This window comes from Melanotaenia boesemani, chromosome 8, assembly GCF_017639745.1.
Source record: "Melanotaenia boesemani isolate fMelBoe1 chromosome 8, fMelBoe1.pri, whole genome shotgun sequence".
NCBI lineage: Eukaryota > Metazoa > Chordata > Actinopteri > Atheriniformes > Melanotaeniidae > Melanotaenia > Melanotaenia boesemani.
Genome location: NC_055689.1, coordinates 14959068 through 14977331, shown reverse-complemented (window position 1 = coordinate 14977331; position 18264 = coordinate 14959068). Strand labels below are relative to the sequence as shown.

General features: G+C 40.4%; 3 protein-coding genes across 6 annotated transcripts; 1 reads left to right on the top strand and 2 right to left on the bottom strand.

The window, feature by feature from the left end:
* Nucleotides 1–886: 886 nt before the first annotated feature.
* cdc34b (cell division cycle 34 homolog (S. cerevisiae) b) lies at nt 887–4556 on the bottom strand. Its single transcript, XM_041991782.1, has 5 exons — nt 3778–4556; nt 3595–3681; nt 3392–3489; nt 1811–1945; nt 887–1370 (listed from the first exon to the last, which is right to left on the bottom strand). Exons 1-5 carry the CDS (start codon nt 3961–3963, stop codon nt 1163–1165), a joined length of 714 nt encoding a protein of 237 aa, XP_041847716.1. The 5' UTR covers nt 3964–4556; the 3' UTR covers nt 887–1162.
* Nucleotides 4557–5089: 533 nt separating this feature from the next.
* Nucleotides 5090–9675, top strand: cactin. 2 transcript variants are annotated; one of them, XM_041991777.1, is made up of 10 exons: nt 5090–5555; nt 6017–6632; nt 6724–6819; nt 6909–7054; nt 7138–7300; nt 7596–7710; nt 7901–8093; nt 8228–8350; nt 8561–8859; nt 8974–9675. In XM_041991777.1, the coding sequence occupies exons 1-10, from the start codon at nt 5245–5247 to the stop codon at nt 9462–9464; spliced, it is 2553 nt and encodes an 850-aa protein (XP_041847711.1). In that variant the 5' UTR covers nt 5090–5244; the 3' UTR covers nt 9465–9675. The 2 variants fall into 2 exon arrangements, with proteins under 2 accessions (XP_041847711.1, XP_041847710.1); XM_041991776.1 differs by having other exon boundaries at nt 5094–5555; nt 8558–8859.
* A 237-nt stretch (nt 9676–9912) lies between these two features.
* LOC121644086 (semaphorin-4E-like) lies at nt 9913–17328 on the bottom strand. 3 transcript variants are annotated; one of them, XM_041991780.1, is made up of 16 exons: nt 16928–17328; nt 16687–16746; nt 15437–15749; nt 15173–15318; nt 14291–14353; nt 14111–14209; nt 13936–14035; nt 13717–13848; nt 13467–13618; nt 13124–13302; nt 12863–13019; nt 12514–12733; nt 12283–12398; nt 12028–12185; nt 11898–11950; nt 9913–11738 (listed from the first exon to the last, which is right to left on the bottom strand). In XM_041991780.1, exons 3-16 carry the CDS (start codon nt 15543–15545, stop codon nt 11074–11076), a joined length of 2349 nt encoding a protein of 782 aa, XP_041847714.1. In that variant the 5' UTR covers nt 15546–15749; nt 16687–16746; nt 16928–17328; the 3' UTR covers nt 9913–11073. The 3 variants fall into 3 exon arrangements, with proteins under 3 accessions (XP_041847714.1, XP_041847713.1, XP_041847715.1); XM_041991779.1 differs by having other exon boundaries at nt 16687–17328; XM_041991781.1 differs by lacking the exon at nt 16687–16746.
* Nucleotides 17329–18264: the final 936 nt, after the last annotated feature.

Genomic DNA, 18264 nt, shown 5'->3' with positions numbered 1-18264 from the left:
GTTATGCTTCCCGTATAAACTATAAACAGACTGTGAAAACCAACTAAAAGAGGAAATGAGTTACTTGCCTCTATTGTTTTGTGACATGTAATTTTATCCTGAGAAATTCATCATGATGTCCCACTTAAAGTAAATTAAACAATTAAGGACACCCATACACTCTAAAATAATATCAAAACCCATCCACTCTCAACTGCAGAAAAATACAATTCTGATCAATAACTACTTCTGCCTCCCTCCCTCCACCTCAAACACTTATTCAGTTTACATAACTCTTAAATCTGGGCTACTTCAAATAACACAACCCCACACTTGTAGCAACAGAAAAGCATCCAACAGTAACAGGAAGAAACACAGCAAAGATCAGCTTCATGTTAGTAAAAATGTTCATGTGAGGAACCGGCCCACTGACTCAGCTAAGCCGGTTCCCCCCTCCCAGACAAAGAAGTCCTCCGTTGTCACAAGTCTTTGTCGTTACAGATCACGATGCAGTTAAAACAGTCCACCAGTAAAAGAGACAAAAACGCTTCAGAAGATGTTCAGGCATGCGCAACAACTTTGAAAACAGTCACGTGACAAATCATTCATGTTTTGTCCTATCAAAGTGAGACCTTCTAAATCTTGAAGAAAAGAAAAAAAAAAGAAAAGAAAAAAGGGTCTATTTGCAGGGGTTTTGCTCAGGCATCTAGAAGTCCTCAATTTTCACTGTGACCAACTATCAATGAGCAACACCCAGTTTAAAATTAGGGAAGATATGCAAGAGAGAGGCTGAGTGATGATTGGGAGAGTTTACACCAGTGTAATGTTGCTGTTGATAGTGGTACTGATCCCCCAAAACCTTGTTCTAAACACGGGAATGAACTTCGTAAGATTACGCAAGCATTTCAAAGTAAGGTTAAAGGTGATGATTGCTTACAAAGTTGAAGAAACTGGTGATTTTTCTTTCTTTTTTTTTGTGCTGGTGCAGTTTCTTACCAGGTCTGACCTCTCTGCGATGAGGCATCAATTTTAACCTTGGAAGTAAAGTCAGAGGCTCAAGAAGAAAAGCTCTTATTGGTTTAAAGGAGGGACCTGCCAATCTTCCTTGGTTGTAAACCTAGAATATCTGGCAACCTGGGCAGAGAAAAGGGAACAGCGTATGTCAGCCAGACTGGGCGCTCAGTCACGACTCCTCGTTGCCCGAATCGTCCTCATCGTAGCAGCAATCGCCCTCCCCGCCATCCATGTCATCGTCATCGTAGGTGTCATAGAAGAGGTCGGAGCCTTCATCAGGGGCCGGAGCGCGAGTGCGGACGCAGTACTCGGCCAGTGTGGTGGGCACCTTGACACCGTCACGCTCAGCCTCTGCTTTGGTGGCAATCACTTGTTTCCTGGGGGAGATTTTAAGGAACTCATGTTATGTTTGTGTCGACATTACACAGCCTACCGTTGTTTTAATTTTTATTTAGTTTGACAAAAATGTTTTCATTTGAATGAGTACAGAGCACAGCAATCAGTTCCACTATCGAGCGAGCAGTTTGTCAGCCTACTTGCTGCTTCATTTATCCACATTTTTGGCAAAAAGTGTGTACTCTAAAATCTGCAACAAAAATTGGAACTTATTTTAAAATTTTACAACTCAATTTCATATGCAGACTATGCCCTCTAGTGTTCAATATGAGAAAATGCATATCTTTACAGACTGAAAAGTAAACCGTAGCACAAGAAAATGCTAATGTAGGCATCTGTCCTGTCCAGTTTCAGCCTCCACTTTTATTTAAGGGAAAACAGTGTATGTGTATGCAAGATGCTATAGTGTGATTGTTTTTACCTGATGATCTCGACATATTCCCGGTCTTTGCCTTTGCTGTCCCTCCATTTGCGGTACATGACGGAGGCGTCCACGTTGGCGGGGGAAAAGGTATTGGGTTCATTCAGCAGCGAGATCACACTCAGCAAAATAGTCCTGGGAGCAAACACAAAGTAAAGTGGTGAGTCGGTGTGGCACCTGCTCTAGTGTTGCCATTTTAATGTGCATACAAACACGTAATATCTATGAAAACAACTAAAGTCACTTATTTCAATCTAGTTTAATGCTCATCCTCTTCTCTGGTACAATAATGTTTATATTAGAAGTTAACTAGAGCTGTATATATAGGAAAGTCTGTAGGTTTGGGGGCAAAAAGACCATTTTCCTAACTCCAAAATGAGATGTTAAAATGTAAAAAAATTGAGAAACTGAAGTCAGTAAAAGCCACGGGGTGGGAGTGTTAATCTGCCTAAATTTGTACTTTTAATGTTTTAAAGTTTTAAAATATTTAATGTCAACATGTTGGCCTGACTGACCTGAATCAATTATTTTAAAGATAGACTAGATCCTGCTGCTGGAAGTTAAATTACGCCTGCATGTCTGCAGATTGCAGACTGTCCTGGAAATGCTCCACATTTTCCTTGCCAAGCTTTGACCCAGAAGTAACAGAAGTCAATACAGAAAAGACAGTCTGCATCTAATTTGTAAACAAATAAACTAAAAAAAAAAAGTTTAGCAGATTAGAATAGAAAAAACATCCAATTCACTGCTTGACAGGTTTCCACCTTGCTAAAAAGATTCCAACACTAACAAGCTGAAGGAGGGCAAACCGTCACCTATGACAGCAAAGTCAGACAAACTTAAATCAATAAATCAAATTCTCTCCTGCATGTGTACCTAAATCTAAAGAAATGCCTCTGCCTCACTAGTATAACAGCTCAACTTAACTATGCATGAAAACTTAATGAAATTAACTGTTTTGGGACCCATAAATATTTCTTTTTTCTTTTGTCACCTTTGTCTACTTCAAAGTAAAATTTATACACATTACAAAATGCTTAACTGCTGTTTATGTGTCTGGAATAAATCTGTATGTTGCCAATTAGTTAATGTGACTTGATTATAATAAAAGCAGACATCTTCCCACAGAAGGGATTTAACTTCTTATTAACAGCCACTGCTGTTAATGTTACTAATGGCTCCTGTGGCTTTTCCTCAGTTTTCTAAAAAGTACATTTAATTAAAAAAAAAAAAAACATCTAAGTTTTTATAATTTTGTCATAAAATATAAACTCATCTGACTCTATAAGCTCTATAAGTTTTATACAATAGAACATATTCCTTATAAATTACAGGATTCCTTAAGGAGATTGATCTTATTTTCTTTGTGACTGATTGTTAAGTGTGTTTATTAATGACAGACACTATTAAACTGATTCAGTGCTAGTTTATGAGAACTTGTGAAAAAGATGCCACTGACAGGGAATGTCGTGTGATAAGAGCCTGAAAGAGGTAAATTATTCAAGCAGCTGAGAGAGGACAAAGAAGGAGGTGGCCAGAAAAGAGTCATGTGAGACAGATAATGATGGAGGAGTTACTAACCGGACATTCTGGGTGGGATTCCATCTCTCTGAAGGCAGCTCTCCACTCTGCGGATCGTCCACTGGAGGGTGTAATATAGAAATACAAACATCTCCATTCTAAAACAGAGGAAACAATCTTATGTCAACATGAAAGGCAGATACTTGAATTATACACAGTATTGGGAGAAAGTGTGATCATGTTGTGATGTAGTGATACTACACCTCATATATGTTTGGATGCCACATTTTGGTGAGGAAGCGGAAAGCTGGTGGGGAGTATGGGTAGTCTGTAGGAAACTTGATCCGAGCCTATGATACAAAACAGACCATGACATGTCATACACGTCTGTTTCCACTTATAATGTATCACTGCTCCATCCTAGTGATATAGATCTCTTGTCTTACCTTAAAATAACCCCCTTCATAATGAGTGTTTGGTGGTCCAAAAATGGCCACTTCCCAGTTGTATAAATCAGCTTCGTCCACCAAAGTAATTTTGAATCCCTCAACGGGCTCCTCCTGAAGGCTCTTCATCTCCAACATTAGTGCTTTCTGTGAACTGGCTACATGAGAGGGGTCGTGGTGTGCCATACTGGTTGTGTGGCTTTCAAGATAATCTGGAGTGGCCAGCTGTCGGTTTAGTTTATACGAACACGGCTAAAGTAGCCTAACTGCCTACACAGACAACTACTGCGTTTTTGTATTTAGTGGCAATGGAAAGGGCCGAACCTGTCCTGTTGCGCAAAAAGCCAATGGTGCGTTGCTCTATCCCCAAAACAAATTAATTATTTATCAATGTCAACCCTCAAAATTGGTTGAGCCGACCAAACCATTGTGACTGCCCAGCGTCTCCAGCTTTAGTTGGTTTACCTGGCAGGGCAGCTACGCAAATAAGCCCTAAATCTACTGGTAGCAGTTGGCTAATGTAAGCTAGCTAACAAGCTCTGCCTTACCGACCAGCTGAAGCCGATCTCACCGCGGCGGGAACACGTCCCAGCTGCATACGAGAGAGAGTTAATAAAGCAAAGCACGAGTGGTCATATGAAACTATATTAAACAAAAGCTCTGACGATAACAGCTAGATATGCAGTTTGGACCGCTCAAACAGTGGACTGGGTGGGAAAGAATATTGCTGAAAGGAATCCCCTGTACTCTGAAAACAGGCAATGGCGCCTGATGTTGCATGGGATTTGTAGTCCAATTTCTATCTGTAATTATTTGTTTCGTAAATGAACACAGCTGAAAAGCTATGCATTGAAACATGACATAAATTTAATTTGTAAAAACAATATGATCTGACAAATTAACCAAATAGGAGGAGCCTTGCTCTGGCCATTATTATTATTATTATTTTTTTTTTTTTTTTTTTTTTTTGTCTAAATTTACGGAACTACATAAGTCACTGTCTTACATGAAAACACGAATTTTGTTCGAGTTGGTCAAATCTATTATGGGAACTATTTAAATTTCAAAGCTTTATAAAAAAAAATGAAGAAATGTTTCTAGTATATGTTTAACTGTTTTAACACGTTCAGTGTGATATTAAAAGAATAGTTAAATTACAGTTAAAGTTCTGGTTTATTTTCAGAATCGTGAATGTGACGTCTAAATGTTGCGCCATTGTAATAGAAAGCCTCTTAGCCCCTTGGCTGCCCGAGTAATTCATTTAAAAACAAGAAGCAACTCGACGCGCTTGTTTGTATATTTTAGACCTCTAAGTAATAAATAATAAAGTATTTTAAAATTAATTATTTACTGAGGCAAACATGAAGACTGGATTGTGAAGACAATAAATAGCTATATTTGGGGATCGTTTTTGTTTATACCTCGTATTTATGCGACATACTGCCTCTCGGACCCCGCACCAGCGTAATGGGTTCGAAGTCAAGAAGAAGGTCTCGCTCCAAGTCCAGAAGTTGGAGCCGAGACAGGCGGAACAAGTCCAGAGTGGGTAGGTCGCAATCTCCAGGTGGGAGGAAATGTCGCAGTCGGTCTTTGGAAAAAAAGAGAACCGCACACGTTCAAGGAAGATCAAGCAGTAGCAGCAGAGGCTCAAATGATGGCTCTCCTGTCCGACGTCGGCCTCAGCACAGGGAGCGTACGGGATCCAGCAGCGGGTCGGAGAGCGACAAGAGGCGACGAGCGCAGCGTCAGAGAAGCAAATCTAAGGGTCGTTCGTCAAGGTAACCTTTATGTTACGGATTTATAACGGCTATAGTGGATTATATCATGATGTGCTATATCAAGGTGCTCAGAAACACGCACGAAACAGTCGAATTTATTCACGCTCTGTCTTCAATGGGACAAGCATTAGCAGAATATAACGTCTGGTGTTATTGTGTTCCCGTCATCATATTGGTTGTGCAGTGTTATTAGTGAAAAAGGGGCTAATCTTTAGATACATTGATGGGGACTTTCCTTATCACATTCTAATTAAAACCATACCTATCTGCAAGGATGAAATTACTTGTAAATAAATGTGTGATTAATAAGACCTCCCTCCAAGGGGCTTTCTGTGTCCTGCTGAGTTTTAAAGAGCCTTGATATAGAGACTTATTTAGTAAAACAGACAAAACATTATTTATACTTTTTGCACCCTGTCTTGTGTACCAGTATCTGCACTAAATCACATTTTATGCCCCAGTTCGGATTCAGAAAATCGCAAGATGAGAAGAGGTAAGGAAAAGGAACGCCATCGAAGAGCATCTCAAGATAGGCGAAAGGGAAGGTCCCAGTCCAGTTCTGACTCCCGTGAAGGAAGCAGTGATAGAGAAAGGAGGAGAAGAAGAAAAAGCCCCGACAGAGGGAGTCCAGTTAGAGACAGACAGCGAAGGGAGCGGGAAAGAGAGCGATGGAAGAGCAACAGCAGAGACCGGGAAAGAAAAGGAGACAGAGACAAAAGCCGAGAGAGAAGAAAGAGGAGTGAGGACAGGGAGCAAGGGACGAGCAAGAGAAGCCGAGAAAGGGCTGATGGGAACAGAGGGAGGCAGCGGTCAAGTTCATCAGAGTCATCTGAAAGTTCAGGGTCTGATCGTGATAGTTGCATGGTCAAAGAAAAAGAGGAGAAGAAAAAACAGAAAGAGATGATGAAAGCTTTGGAGACTCCAGAAGAGAAGAGAGCCAGAAGACTGGCAAAGAAAGAAGCAAAGGAGAAGAAAAGGAGGGAGAAGATGGGCTGGAGTGAGGAGTACATGGGATACACCAATGCAGATAATCCATTTGGTGACAACAACCTACTCGGCACATTTAAATGGCAGAAGGTGAGTTCCTTTCCAGTGTCTTTGTATAATTATATTAATGTCTTAACATATCTTTGGAATATCATTCTCTTTGCTCTGTGTGTATTCCCAGGCACTGGATAAAAAAGGTATTGGCCATCTTGGAGAAAAAGACCTGAAAGAAAGAAACAAACGCATTCAGGAGGAGAATCGTAGAGAGCTGCAAAAAGTAAAGTGTTTTATTTTTGGAATCAGATATCACAATCTGGGAGACACCAGAAGTGACATGTTTAATTATACTAGCTTTGTGTTGATTAGGTGAAACAGCTGCGTTTGGAGCGGGAACGAGAGAAAGCCATGAGAGAAACAGAGCTGGAAATGCTGCAGAGGGAGAAAGAGGCAGAGCATTTCAAAACTTGGGCTGAACAGGAAGACAACTTCCATCTGCATCAGGCTAAACTAAGGTTAGCATGGAAATTTATAGTATATTTGCACAATTGCATGGTAAAAGTATACACTGTTCCATGCTCTTATCCGCTTTGTTTAGGTCTAAGATTAGAATCCGTGATGGTCGTGCGAAGCCTATCGACCTTTTGGCAAAGTACATCAGTGCAGAGGATGATGATCTGGCTGTGGAGATGCACGAACCTTACACTTTCCTCAATGGGCTAACTGTCACTGACATGGATGATCTGCTAGAAGACATAAAGGTTTGTGCCAGTTAGTGAGAATATTTTATTAAGCCAGTGTTGTTTTATAGAGGGCTTCAAATGAAGCAACAATAATAAAGCACCCCAAAAGTTGCAGCTTTTTTTTTTTTTAACTCCAGTACAATCTCCAGTGAATATGGCAGAACATATGAACGTGAGGTTGTGGTTCTATCCAAAGCATAAGCTGATCAGGAATGTTTTATGTCATGTAAACTGAACTGGGATTTGATATTTGTTTGCTTGTTCTGTTACGGTTAAAATGAACTCCGTCTGGTTGCGGCTTCCTGTCTAAAAGGTGTACATGGAGCTTGAGCAAGGCAAGAATGTGGACTTCTGGAGAGACATGACAACCATCACTGAGGATGAGATCAGCAAACTGAGGAAATTGGAGGCCTCTGGGAAAGGACCAGGTACAGTAGTAAACCTAGAAATATACTAACGTGTTTTAATAAATATTCCTTCCTTGAAATTAAAACGTAAACAACCTCATATGGATGCACCTTTTTATTTAGTTTGGTAAACAGCTAAAATAACAACAACTTAAGTGCAAATATGCAGAAATGTATTTCATGGCGAGTGATTTTGTCTTTTAATCTTCAGGTGATCGTCGCGAGGGGATCAACACAGCTGTGAGCACTGATGTTCAGTCTGTGTTCAAAGGAAAAACATACAGTCAGCTGCAGGCGATGCACCTTAACATTGAGGCAAAGATTCGGGCTGGAGGATCTAATCTTGATATCGGTTACTGGGAGAGTCTGCTGCAGCAAGTCCGAGTCTACATGGCCAGAGCCAGGTATGAATGTCAAAACACCTGCTGCACTAGATCATTTGAACTTGCACTACCACAAATACTTACATGGACAATGTTTCTTTATGTGTAAAGGGAATTAAATGTGATTTAGTTAAATGTATGCTTGTTTGCTCCAGGCTGAGGGAGCGACACCAGGATGTGCTGCGTCAGAAGCTGTTCAAGCTGAAACAGGAACAGGGGGTAGAAAGCGAACCTTTGTTCCCCATCATCAAAGAGGAGCCAAGGAGTGAGGAAGATGAGTAAGTTACTTTAGAGCAACAAACGTACATCCTCACCAAACTTGTATGTGACATAAACAATGAGCCGGGTTTCAAATTTTGTCAAGGCACACGTTTTAATCTTTCACTTCTGCACTGATTTTCAGGATGTGTCATCACTTCTAAATATTACCACACACTGCTTCTTTACTTAAAGAGGAATTAAAACTTATGTTTTAATCTCTCCAGAAGAAATGAGAACAGAGAAACGGAGGAAGAGGAGGCAGGTCCATCCACGTCTACAGCAGGAAGCAGAGATAATGATGGAGAACAGAAGAATGAAGGGAAAGACGAAGAGGGGAAGGGTGAGGTGGTTGAGGCCGTGTTGACAGAGGAGGACCTCATCCAGCAGAGCCAGGCGGAGTACGACTCGGGTCGCTACAGTCCCACTCTGCTCACGACATCTGAGCTACCGCTGGACACTCACACCATCACCCCAGAGGAAGACACACACAGGCTACAGTTAGCCCGCAGACAGCTGCAAGTCACCGGTATGTCTTTACAGTGGGGAAAAAAACTATTACTATTAATTAATCTGGTCTTGACATTACAAAAAAACATGCACTGTAATGATGTTGCCTCACTCTTTAACTGTTTTCTGTCAGGTGATGCCAACGAAAGCGCAGAGGACGCTTTTGTACGTCGAGCCAAAGAGGGCATGGGCAATGATGAGGCTCAGTTCAGTGTGGAGTTTCCAGTCACAGGGAAAATGTACCTGTGGGCAGACAAATACCGTCCAAGGAAACCCCGTTTCTTCAACAGGGTCCACACAGGCTTCGAGTGGAACAAGTACAACCAGACGCATTACGACTTCGACAACCCTCCTCCCAAAATCGTTCAGGGTTACAAGTTCAACATCTTCTACCCAGACTTGATCGACAAGCGGTCCACACCTCAGTACTTCCTTGAACCCAGTCCCGACAACAAGGACTTTGGGATTTTGAGGTTCCATGCGGGTCCACCATATGAAGATATTGCTTTCAAGATTGTTAACAGGGAGTGGGAGTACTCGCATCGACATGGCTTCCGCTGTCAGTTTGCCAATGGTATCTTCCAGTTGTGGTTCCACTTCAAGAGGTATCGCTATCGAAGATGAAGGTTGCTTACCAGCATGGACCAAATTCTCGGGAAATGGGTTTTACAAATGCATATTACACAATTTACATCGTACAGTCCTTGTGCTTTTAGTTTTTAGCTGCTTATATCTGATAAAAAAGCAGAGTTAAAGCTGCAAATCCCGCCGTTCTGTAAATGTCAGTTGTAGCTGTACTTTGGAAATGACATATTAAAGATTTTTCTTACCTTTTGTTTGCATATTGTCACTGTTTGTATCTGGAACACGAAACCATCTAACTTGAACTGTAAATTTATAAAGCTGACACTTTGAATATGAGTATAGTTAAAAAATATGTTAGTTTTTATGATATTGTATCCTCAAAACCCTGAGCATGCAAGTAAAAGAAAAACATTTAATCTTTCTTTGATTTAATCTGGTTTTCACATTCTTCACAAGTTCAGTCTTGCATACATACAGCACATACACCTGCAAACACAGAGACCACATTTATTAAACACATTTTTAAAAAGAAAACCTGTGGTAGTGGTTAGAAATTAAATGGCTCAATTTAAGTCACAGCACAGTCCCAGTGGTAATCTCTCCAATTATTACAAGAACTTTATCTGTAAACCTGGAACAATAAGAGGTACATTTAAAGCATACTGTACACGCAAAACAAAAAGCAATGTGTAAAAAACCTGTACTTGTATGAAAAACAAAACAAAAATCACTTCAGTCCAGAAGTTTCTCAAAACACGCTTTCAAACACGGATGTTTTTATGAACAAACTTGCTGTAAATGTCTTTTAAGTTGAGAACTCTTGAATAATACAGCTGAAGTGATCTATCCTGTATTTCAACTTTTTGAATAGTACCAATGACAAAAAATTTGTAAATTGTTTTTTTTTTTTTTGTACTGTGAATTTAAAAGTTTGAGATAAATTGCTCTCAAAATTATTTTTTTTTTTAAATATTTTCAGTAAAAAAAGAAAATTACAGTGTGGAGACAAGATGCACAGTTTGGGCACCCTGAGGGATTTAAAGGTAACTGACCATCAATGTGTCCTCAAAATATGAATTGGCTTGTTTGGGTTATATTTATAGTCATACAAATATTAACAAATATTAACGCTTTATAAATGCTCTGACTTGTGAAACTTTTAGCTACATCATGAACATTTTACTGGCAGGAGGAAGAGTGGATACCATCCTGAATATAAAAATAATCACATCTGTAAAACAACTGAATATAAAAAATTGAAGGTGTGAATCCACAATGGAATATCTTCATTAATGGATGCAGAATGTTTGGCCCCATGTGGTTCCCTACCTAAATATAGCCCAAATCTGTGCATAAAATTAAAAAGAGCAGTGCATTCAAAACAACTTAAGAATCTTACTAAACGAAAACCTTGTTGAAGAATAAGATAAGACTTTAGAAGCTGGGTTACTTGTGTTATTTTGTATCAGTAATGCACAACACACAAACTTGTTCCAGGCCCTTACATTTTGACTGATCAAATATGTAAAAACAATATTTTACCAGATACCTTTTGAAAATCAGGTCATTCCTTACTCACTGTGGGTTTCACAGTAACAGAAATTTACCCAAACATTTGCATGCCAATGCAGCACGGTGGTCGTCATTTTCAAATTTGTGACTCATCATCAATGTACTGCAAAGATGTCAGATTAATTTTTGGTGCACTGTTCTCATCTGAACCACTGACTGCCCCCCCAGCGTGGTTGTTATTACTGCTGCTGTTCGGTGCTGCAGACATCAGGGGCTTGTTCTCTGCCTGTGAAGGCCTTTGTGCATCCTGTTCAGTCATATCACAGTTCAAAGCCACCTGGTCACGAGTATATTGAGGTTGCTCACCATTCTTTTTCATGCAACACCAGCGAAGGGGTAGGTGACCTTTGTAAAAGTTCCAGGCCAAAAGGACAAAAAGAGAAATGACAAGCAGGGCAACTGCAGCTTTTAGACCAGCAACAGAAGGGCCATCAGTCCGGGCCTGGGGAAGCAAAATCTTATTAAAATCCCCAGGGTCTTTACTAACCCGATACTCAGCCACAGTGGTTGTATAGTTATTAGCTTTGGAGCTCTCCACAGACAAGCAGCGGTAATGACCAGCATCGTTAATTGAAGCATTGAGAATGAGCAGCCCATCTTGTAAATACTGCAAACTAGGTGAAGACGTGATTTGGATGTTGTCCCGTTCCCAGATGATTTGTGCAAGGTTTGAGGGCGAATTGCAACTAAGTTTCAGGTTGCTCCCTGGCCAGAAGAAGCGAATCACAGGCTCGATAGGATCTGAAATCAAAACAAGGGCCCACATATTAAAATTATTTTGACAACACATATTGAACAACAAGTGGGAAGTTGCAAAACTAGTAGCTTCAGTTGTTTTTTTTATTACGAAATGAATATACCCTGATAATGCAACAGAGGCTGAAATGTATGCTTGCTTACCAGGAGGAGGACAGAGAGAGGCATTTCCTTCTTTCACACTTTGGATTATGTTTCTAAAAAACAAAATACAAGTTTAGTTTTAATCGAAATTATTACACTGCTTTTTATTTAAGTTTGGCCAACTGCCTACCCTTGTGAACTAGAAAGAAAAACACATTTCCCATCAGCAACACTCCAGCCACAGTAAGGATCTCTGGCTAGAACACAATCTATACAGGACAAGGACCTCCCACAGGTGGCAAGTGGTATCTGTGCTACTCCGAAGTTTGAACCTGCGTAAAGTTGTCTCTGTGCACAAAAGAACAGACAAACACAGATCAAAGACAGTGATCCAATGAACACAAAGTAACGAACCAAAAATTAAGACCTTTCAGTTTTAATTTACCGTGACATTGGAAAACTTAAGACTCTTGATTGGCTCCGGAGGTTTGAAGAGTTCTACTTCCTCTATGATGAACATCTCTCCATCGTAGTTCACAGCTCTTAGCAGTGTCCCTTCCTCTTTTTGAATAAAACAACACATGATATTTACATGTTGCCAATTAAAGTCTAATACTTAAACACTTCAATGATATACATGAAGCACTGGAAGTGTATAAATTTAACCTTGACATACCTGTGCCAATAAACATGACATGGTACATTTCTCTGTCTGCAGCTTGCACTTGGTTTACTATGATGCGCGTGAATGCAGCCCCCTTTCGCATCAGTACAGGCTTCCCATCCATTGGTTGAATAGGCTGGTCCATGAGGGGCCTATCTTTGACAAACTGAAGGGTCCGGTCTGGGAGGTCCAGACTCTGTATGCCTGCTTTACGGTCCTCATTGCTTATACACTAAGAAAGGAAAGAGAAAAAAAGAGTAAAACTGAATCAAGCATATAAAAGAAATGGGTTTCCTGCTGAGCCACTCGTAAAAAAACAGTCATGTTGAGATGCTACTTTGATCACAACACGCAGACTCACAGCTCCAGGCCGAGGTTCAGGGACTTCTCCGCTATACATCACCCACTTAACAAAAGAGGTTTCTACGGTTACTGGGCTCTTGTACTTCCCCTCTGAAAACACTTTGCCGATGTCAGACACGCGGTACGCACACACTGCAGACAGGTCTGATGTATCCCTGTAACACACACACAGGAAATCTTAGCCAACGTAGGTGCCAAAGCATCTAAATGAAATAAACCTCTTTCTCTAACACAAACATGTTTGTTGGCCCAAACTTACGACTGCGGTGTGAAGATGGCATAGAAAATGCATTTCTCCCAGTGCTGCATGGGGTCACACCAACGGTATGAGTCTTGGATAAGGTATGGCAGCTGGGAATGCAGGACCGGACAATCCATTCTAGTCTTCAAGAAGGACGTCCACTTCTTTTGCAAAGTCCTACGACCTCCAACATCCCCCTATGGGCACAGCAAGACTCAATAATACCACAATGACAAATGGAAAAGTCTTGACAGATGGGATGCATAATCAGGCAGCGGAAAGGTTGAAATGAGTACACTGAGGAAGTGCTGTTTATGTGTTATCGTCATTTCAAGCCAGTTCACTGTTAATTCTTTGTTACCTTGCAGACACGGGCCACACGGGAGACCACCAGTTTGTTGAAGCAGTCGCACTCCACAGCAGTCTCACTGAAGAAGAGGTATACCTTGTCATCATCTCCCACCTCACTCTGCTCACTCTCTGGCATCTGAACCATGGAAACAAAGTTGGGCTCTGGTACACAAGAAAAGAAAAAAGACGAAGCTATTAAACAGAGACAATAAAGCTCTTGCACAAATTTAACACCTTTCAAAAAACCAATCACATTTTACCATTAAGCCAGGAGCTTTTAAACTCAGTGCGTATGGACCCTGGAGAGCTGCTTACAGATGCAGGAGAGCTGCGTATCAGGATAGGCTCTGAGCCCAAGAAGTTCATAGAAGTGGCTGAGTAGAGCTGATCATCTGGGAAGACGAGATTAAGAAGAAAATATTAATGCCATTTACGTTTTCTCCCATGACTTCTTTCTTGCTTGCACAATTGCAACTTACCAACCATAATGGAGGCATATCTTTGAAAAGGATCAAATGGACACTTTCCTTTGCCATCCTCTGCAGTCCGTGCAAAAGTCAGCTTTTTATCTGCATAAGACTGCCCCAGCAAACATGTTTAATTCTGGCATTTTTCAGCATGATGTTGTGACAAATAGTTTTCAATTTATCTCACCAAGTAGTCACATAATGGATCAAAAGCATTAGTTCCACACACAAAAATCTTGCCATTGTTCATCGCATGCAGGATTCTGATATAGTTCTTGCACTCTGTCTGCAAATGAATAGAAAAATTATTACATTGCAATAAATTTAAGATAGGAAAAAAGTATAAGCTATAGCTAAACAAACCAACCTCTGGATCCTTGCCTTTGTTTGTACATTCATTCACTTGCTGCTCTGTCACTTCCCATTTAACCTAAAAGGGTGAATCGACAAATTTTGGTTTAAAATTTTATTTTCAACTGCAAATTATAATAAAATCAACTTTTCATTAGCATGTTGTATTAGTTTATTTGAAAACTAAAGAAAAATCTTTTAACAAAGCAGTTTTGAAGTCAACGGATGGTTTGACATGCAGGTAAAACAACTTTACAAACGTACCTGAACTAAAGGTGCAACTGTTATTAGATCAGTTGGCTGGTTTTATTATGTGATGAATGAATTATTCCAAACTGTATTTATGCAAACAACCATCTTGCAAAGCTGCTTGTCTGCCTGTGTTGTTAGTAATATTGAATCAATCTTTTAAAATTACTTGACAATTTTTGAACAGTTTTTTCCAAACAAGATGTGACGTGTGATAAGGGATTCAATTAAAAGAAAACAAGGAAACAGCTGTCAACTCTTTAGCTGCTCTTCTGTGTAAGCAGTGCTATTACACAAACATGTTTTAATAAAGTTGAACATTACTAAAGCTGGTGAGATTATCCTCTAACATTTTAGGTGACTGTTGCTGAATGCAATCAGTACTGTTATAGTGTGTAATAGCTCTTTGCTACCCTGGGACAAGCATTTCAGGCAGCACTTTTTCCAAAACACAGAGTTTGTCGGGATCAGATTAACACCATAGTGCTGCCTGTAAAGCTTCACTCAGGGCAAAAGGCTGTAATGATACACAATGTTTTTTTTCTAAAAGAAAAATATTGCAGCTCTCAGCCAAGAACTTTTGGAAGGAGCTCATGACGCCTGCTCCAAACAAAAGTGGCTCTAACTGCATTAACAAAGGGGTACTTACTGATGCATGTTTCTTGGAGATGTCACTGATATCAAGAGCGAACACTGCCTCTCTGGCACCCAAAACCAGCAAACCTAGGTCTTCTCTCAACAGCATGGTGGAGTAGTTGAACACACCCTCTTCGCGAAACAGAACAGCATTGTCCCCTAGATACAGTATACACATGCTTCACTCACAAGCCACCAGTGGTAAAACCTTGTTTCCTAATGCATTGCTTCAAACTAACACCATATAAGGTTACAAAATAAAAAATAGAACACTCACTATGATAGGACACATGTCTGCGTGGGACACAGGCTAGTGGTGCTTCTTCTTCAAGCATTACAGCCAGGGGCAGCAGCCAAAAGACACTGAGGGAGATCAGCGAATGCATGGCTCCTTTGTTCAATCGAAGAGGAATTTAGGCTTTATTGTTTCCCAAACAGTCAGTCATAGACAGATAAAGACAGCAAGTGGCATCTATGACGTGATGAGTTCTGTTCTGTCTGTAGGGCACTAGCCCCTTTACTGGCCCCGCTCAGCAGGCTGTCCATGGTGAGATAGATGGCACAAACCGAAGAAACAAAGCCAATGAGGGCTGAAAGAGACAAGGTTGTATGGATATCACAATGAATTCCCCACACGTGAGACCTGAAAAAGATTAAGTGTAAAATATGTACAACAAATGTGCACCACCGTGACACCAAACAGAGGAGGAATATGAGCGGAAACGTTTAACACAGTAAAAATAATGCATTGCAAAAAAAAAAAAAAAAAAAAAAAGTAGGGCAGAAAGGGCAGAGCAAGCTAAAGTCAGCACAGCAGTAATTCTGTCAGTGCCATAGTGATGTTAATGCAGGGCCATGAAAGGCATTCAGCAGGGTGCAGGGATGTCAACCTCAGCTCTCCTGCAGCACCAAACACCAACACAATGAGAGATTTACAGACTGAGCTGAATTCTGCTGTAGATGAGAGAAGTGCTCTTGCACCAACTTCGTTGCAAAAGCTAGTACACAAGAAACGTGGTGCTTTTTAAAAGAGGTGTAAGATGTCTGCGACTACCTCCTTGCTCACACAACTGTTTTCAAACATTTTGTCAAGTAGTACCACCATAACCTGCTGAATGAGTGAGCATTGTAGGTGTGTTCAAAGATGAGCCACGGCATGTCAGAGAATGCAGGATGTTTCACATATCTGTCTATAGGGCCAAAGCTTGCTTCACGCAACAACAGTAGTTTCTACATGCACGCGCACGTATACACAAGAACACAACAACTGTCTTTATTGTGCACCAAATCTCACTTAGCAAGAACGAGCCTCTTGGAAAGTGTATCAAAGTTGGTCAAAAATCAGTAAATGCAGCCATGCAAAAAGAAAGATTAAGTTATAAGGTTTTTTTTAGTTTGCTTGCTGTATAATTAGTAACTTAAACACTTTGACTCCGCTTCAAGTTTAAAATGAATGTATACTTAAAAGCTGATAGCAAAGTGCAGGAACTCAAGGGTTGGCTAACCGTTAACAGATAAATGACTTACCTGCACACCGACACGCCCAAGACTGCGGAAGCTTCCATTAATATAAATATTTTCCAGCACCTGTTTAAGCATAAATTTAATTATATTTTCTCTCAGAAAACAGCCAGTTTGGCCGCTCAACACTTTGCGAGACGTTTGTTAAGTGAGAAGCCACAAAGAGACGCGGCTAACGTTCAAGTATCACATAGACGTTAACCCGAAACTATTTCCTTTGAGGTTATAGCCTCGATTCGACAGTCACGTCTCTGAATCTCTCGCAGCCCCCAGAAAAGGCGCTTCTCCACCTGCTCTATAAAAAATAAAAAAATAAAATAAAAACAAAAAGTAGCAGTACTCCGTTGCTCTCAAGAGCCTCTCGTCGCTCCCGTCCCGCGGTGGGAAGAATCTAAACGGCTGGTTTGTGCCCCGGTTGGCGGCGCAGGTTCTTTTTGTTATTCTCTCTTCTTAAAACTGCCGCTGAGACGACGGAAAGCACCGACCTCTGATCTGATCAAGTCTTCTTTGTTCACCTGTACTGTTGTCAGACGGTAGAGGTCACGGCCGATTCAAGATCGGCGAAATAAGGGACAATAATCGCTGGAGGGTTCAAGTTGGGCGATATGTCCCAACAGGACTGATGAACAAACCTTACCCGGAGGTGTGTGTGTGTGTGTGTGTTCTCTGCTCTAGATGGGAAGTTGTGAAATAATAGGATGGACGTTTAATTACTTAGTAAGGAAATTTTCCCTTCAGAGAAATACACTGATTTCTTAAGTATTGTGATGCTAATGCTTTGTTAGACTCTTGACATAAAACCTCATGTAAAACATGAGTTTAAAAATGAAGGCAAAATTAAGAAGCAGATCATAATCTACATCAATTCAAGGTCTTAAGACCTGCAGGATAGTGTGCCTTGAGGACCAGGGTTGGGAATCACTGATCTACATAGAATCTAAGCATTTGGTTTGTCCCCATAGTATAGGAAGTTTTACATATAAGAACTAAAAAAGAAATATGTAGATGTTTTACAGTCCTTAAATAATAACAGAAAATAGCACAGACAACATTTCAGATGTTGATTCTGGATGATTTTTATGTTGATTTGCAGTTTGATGCGTGTGATACATTGAGCTGGGGCAACAGCATACTGGACTACGTGTCCTGAACAAAACAGTCAAATGGGTAAAAATAACTATATGGAAAGGTATGTGTGCAAATGATCCATGATCATGTTCCTCAGTGTACAGTAAAAAATATGTGGAAATTTAATTATATATGATATATAAAGTATGCTGAGAAATAAAATATTCTGAGAATCCAAACTGTACACATGGGACAAGGTTGAGAATATGTGGCTTCAGACTTTCAGACAACCCTAAATTGAACAGATATGATGCAGCTGTAGCTATAAATCACAGCAAGGTCTCCGAAATACTTTTTGGCAAAAACAGTTATTCACAGCACCCACAAATATGTTAAAAGTACCATGGAACTAACAACGCTGATTGTGCAATATTTGCATCCTTCGATCATAAATTTCCTTTCTTCCAGACTACACAACAGAGTGAACATCAGGCTTGTTATAAACTCACAGTTTAA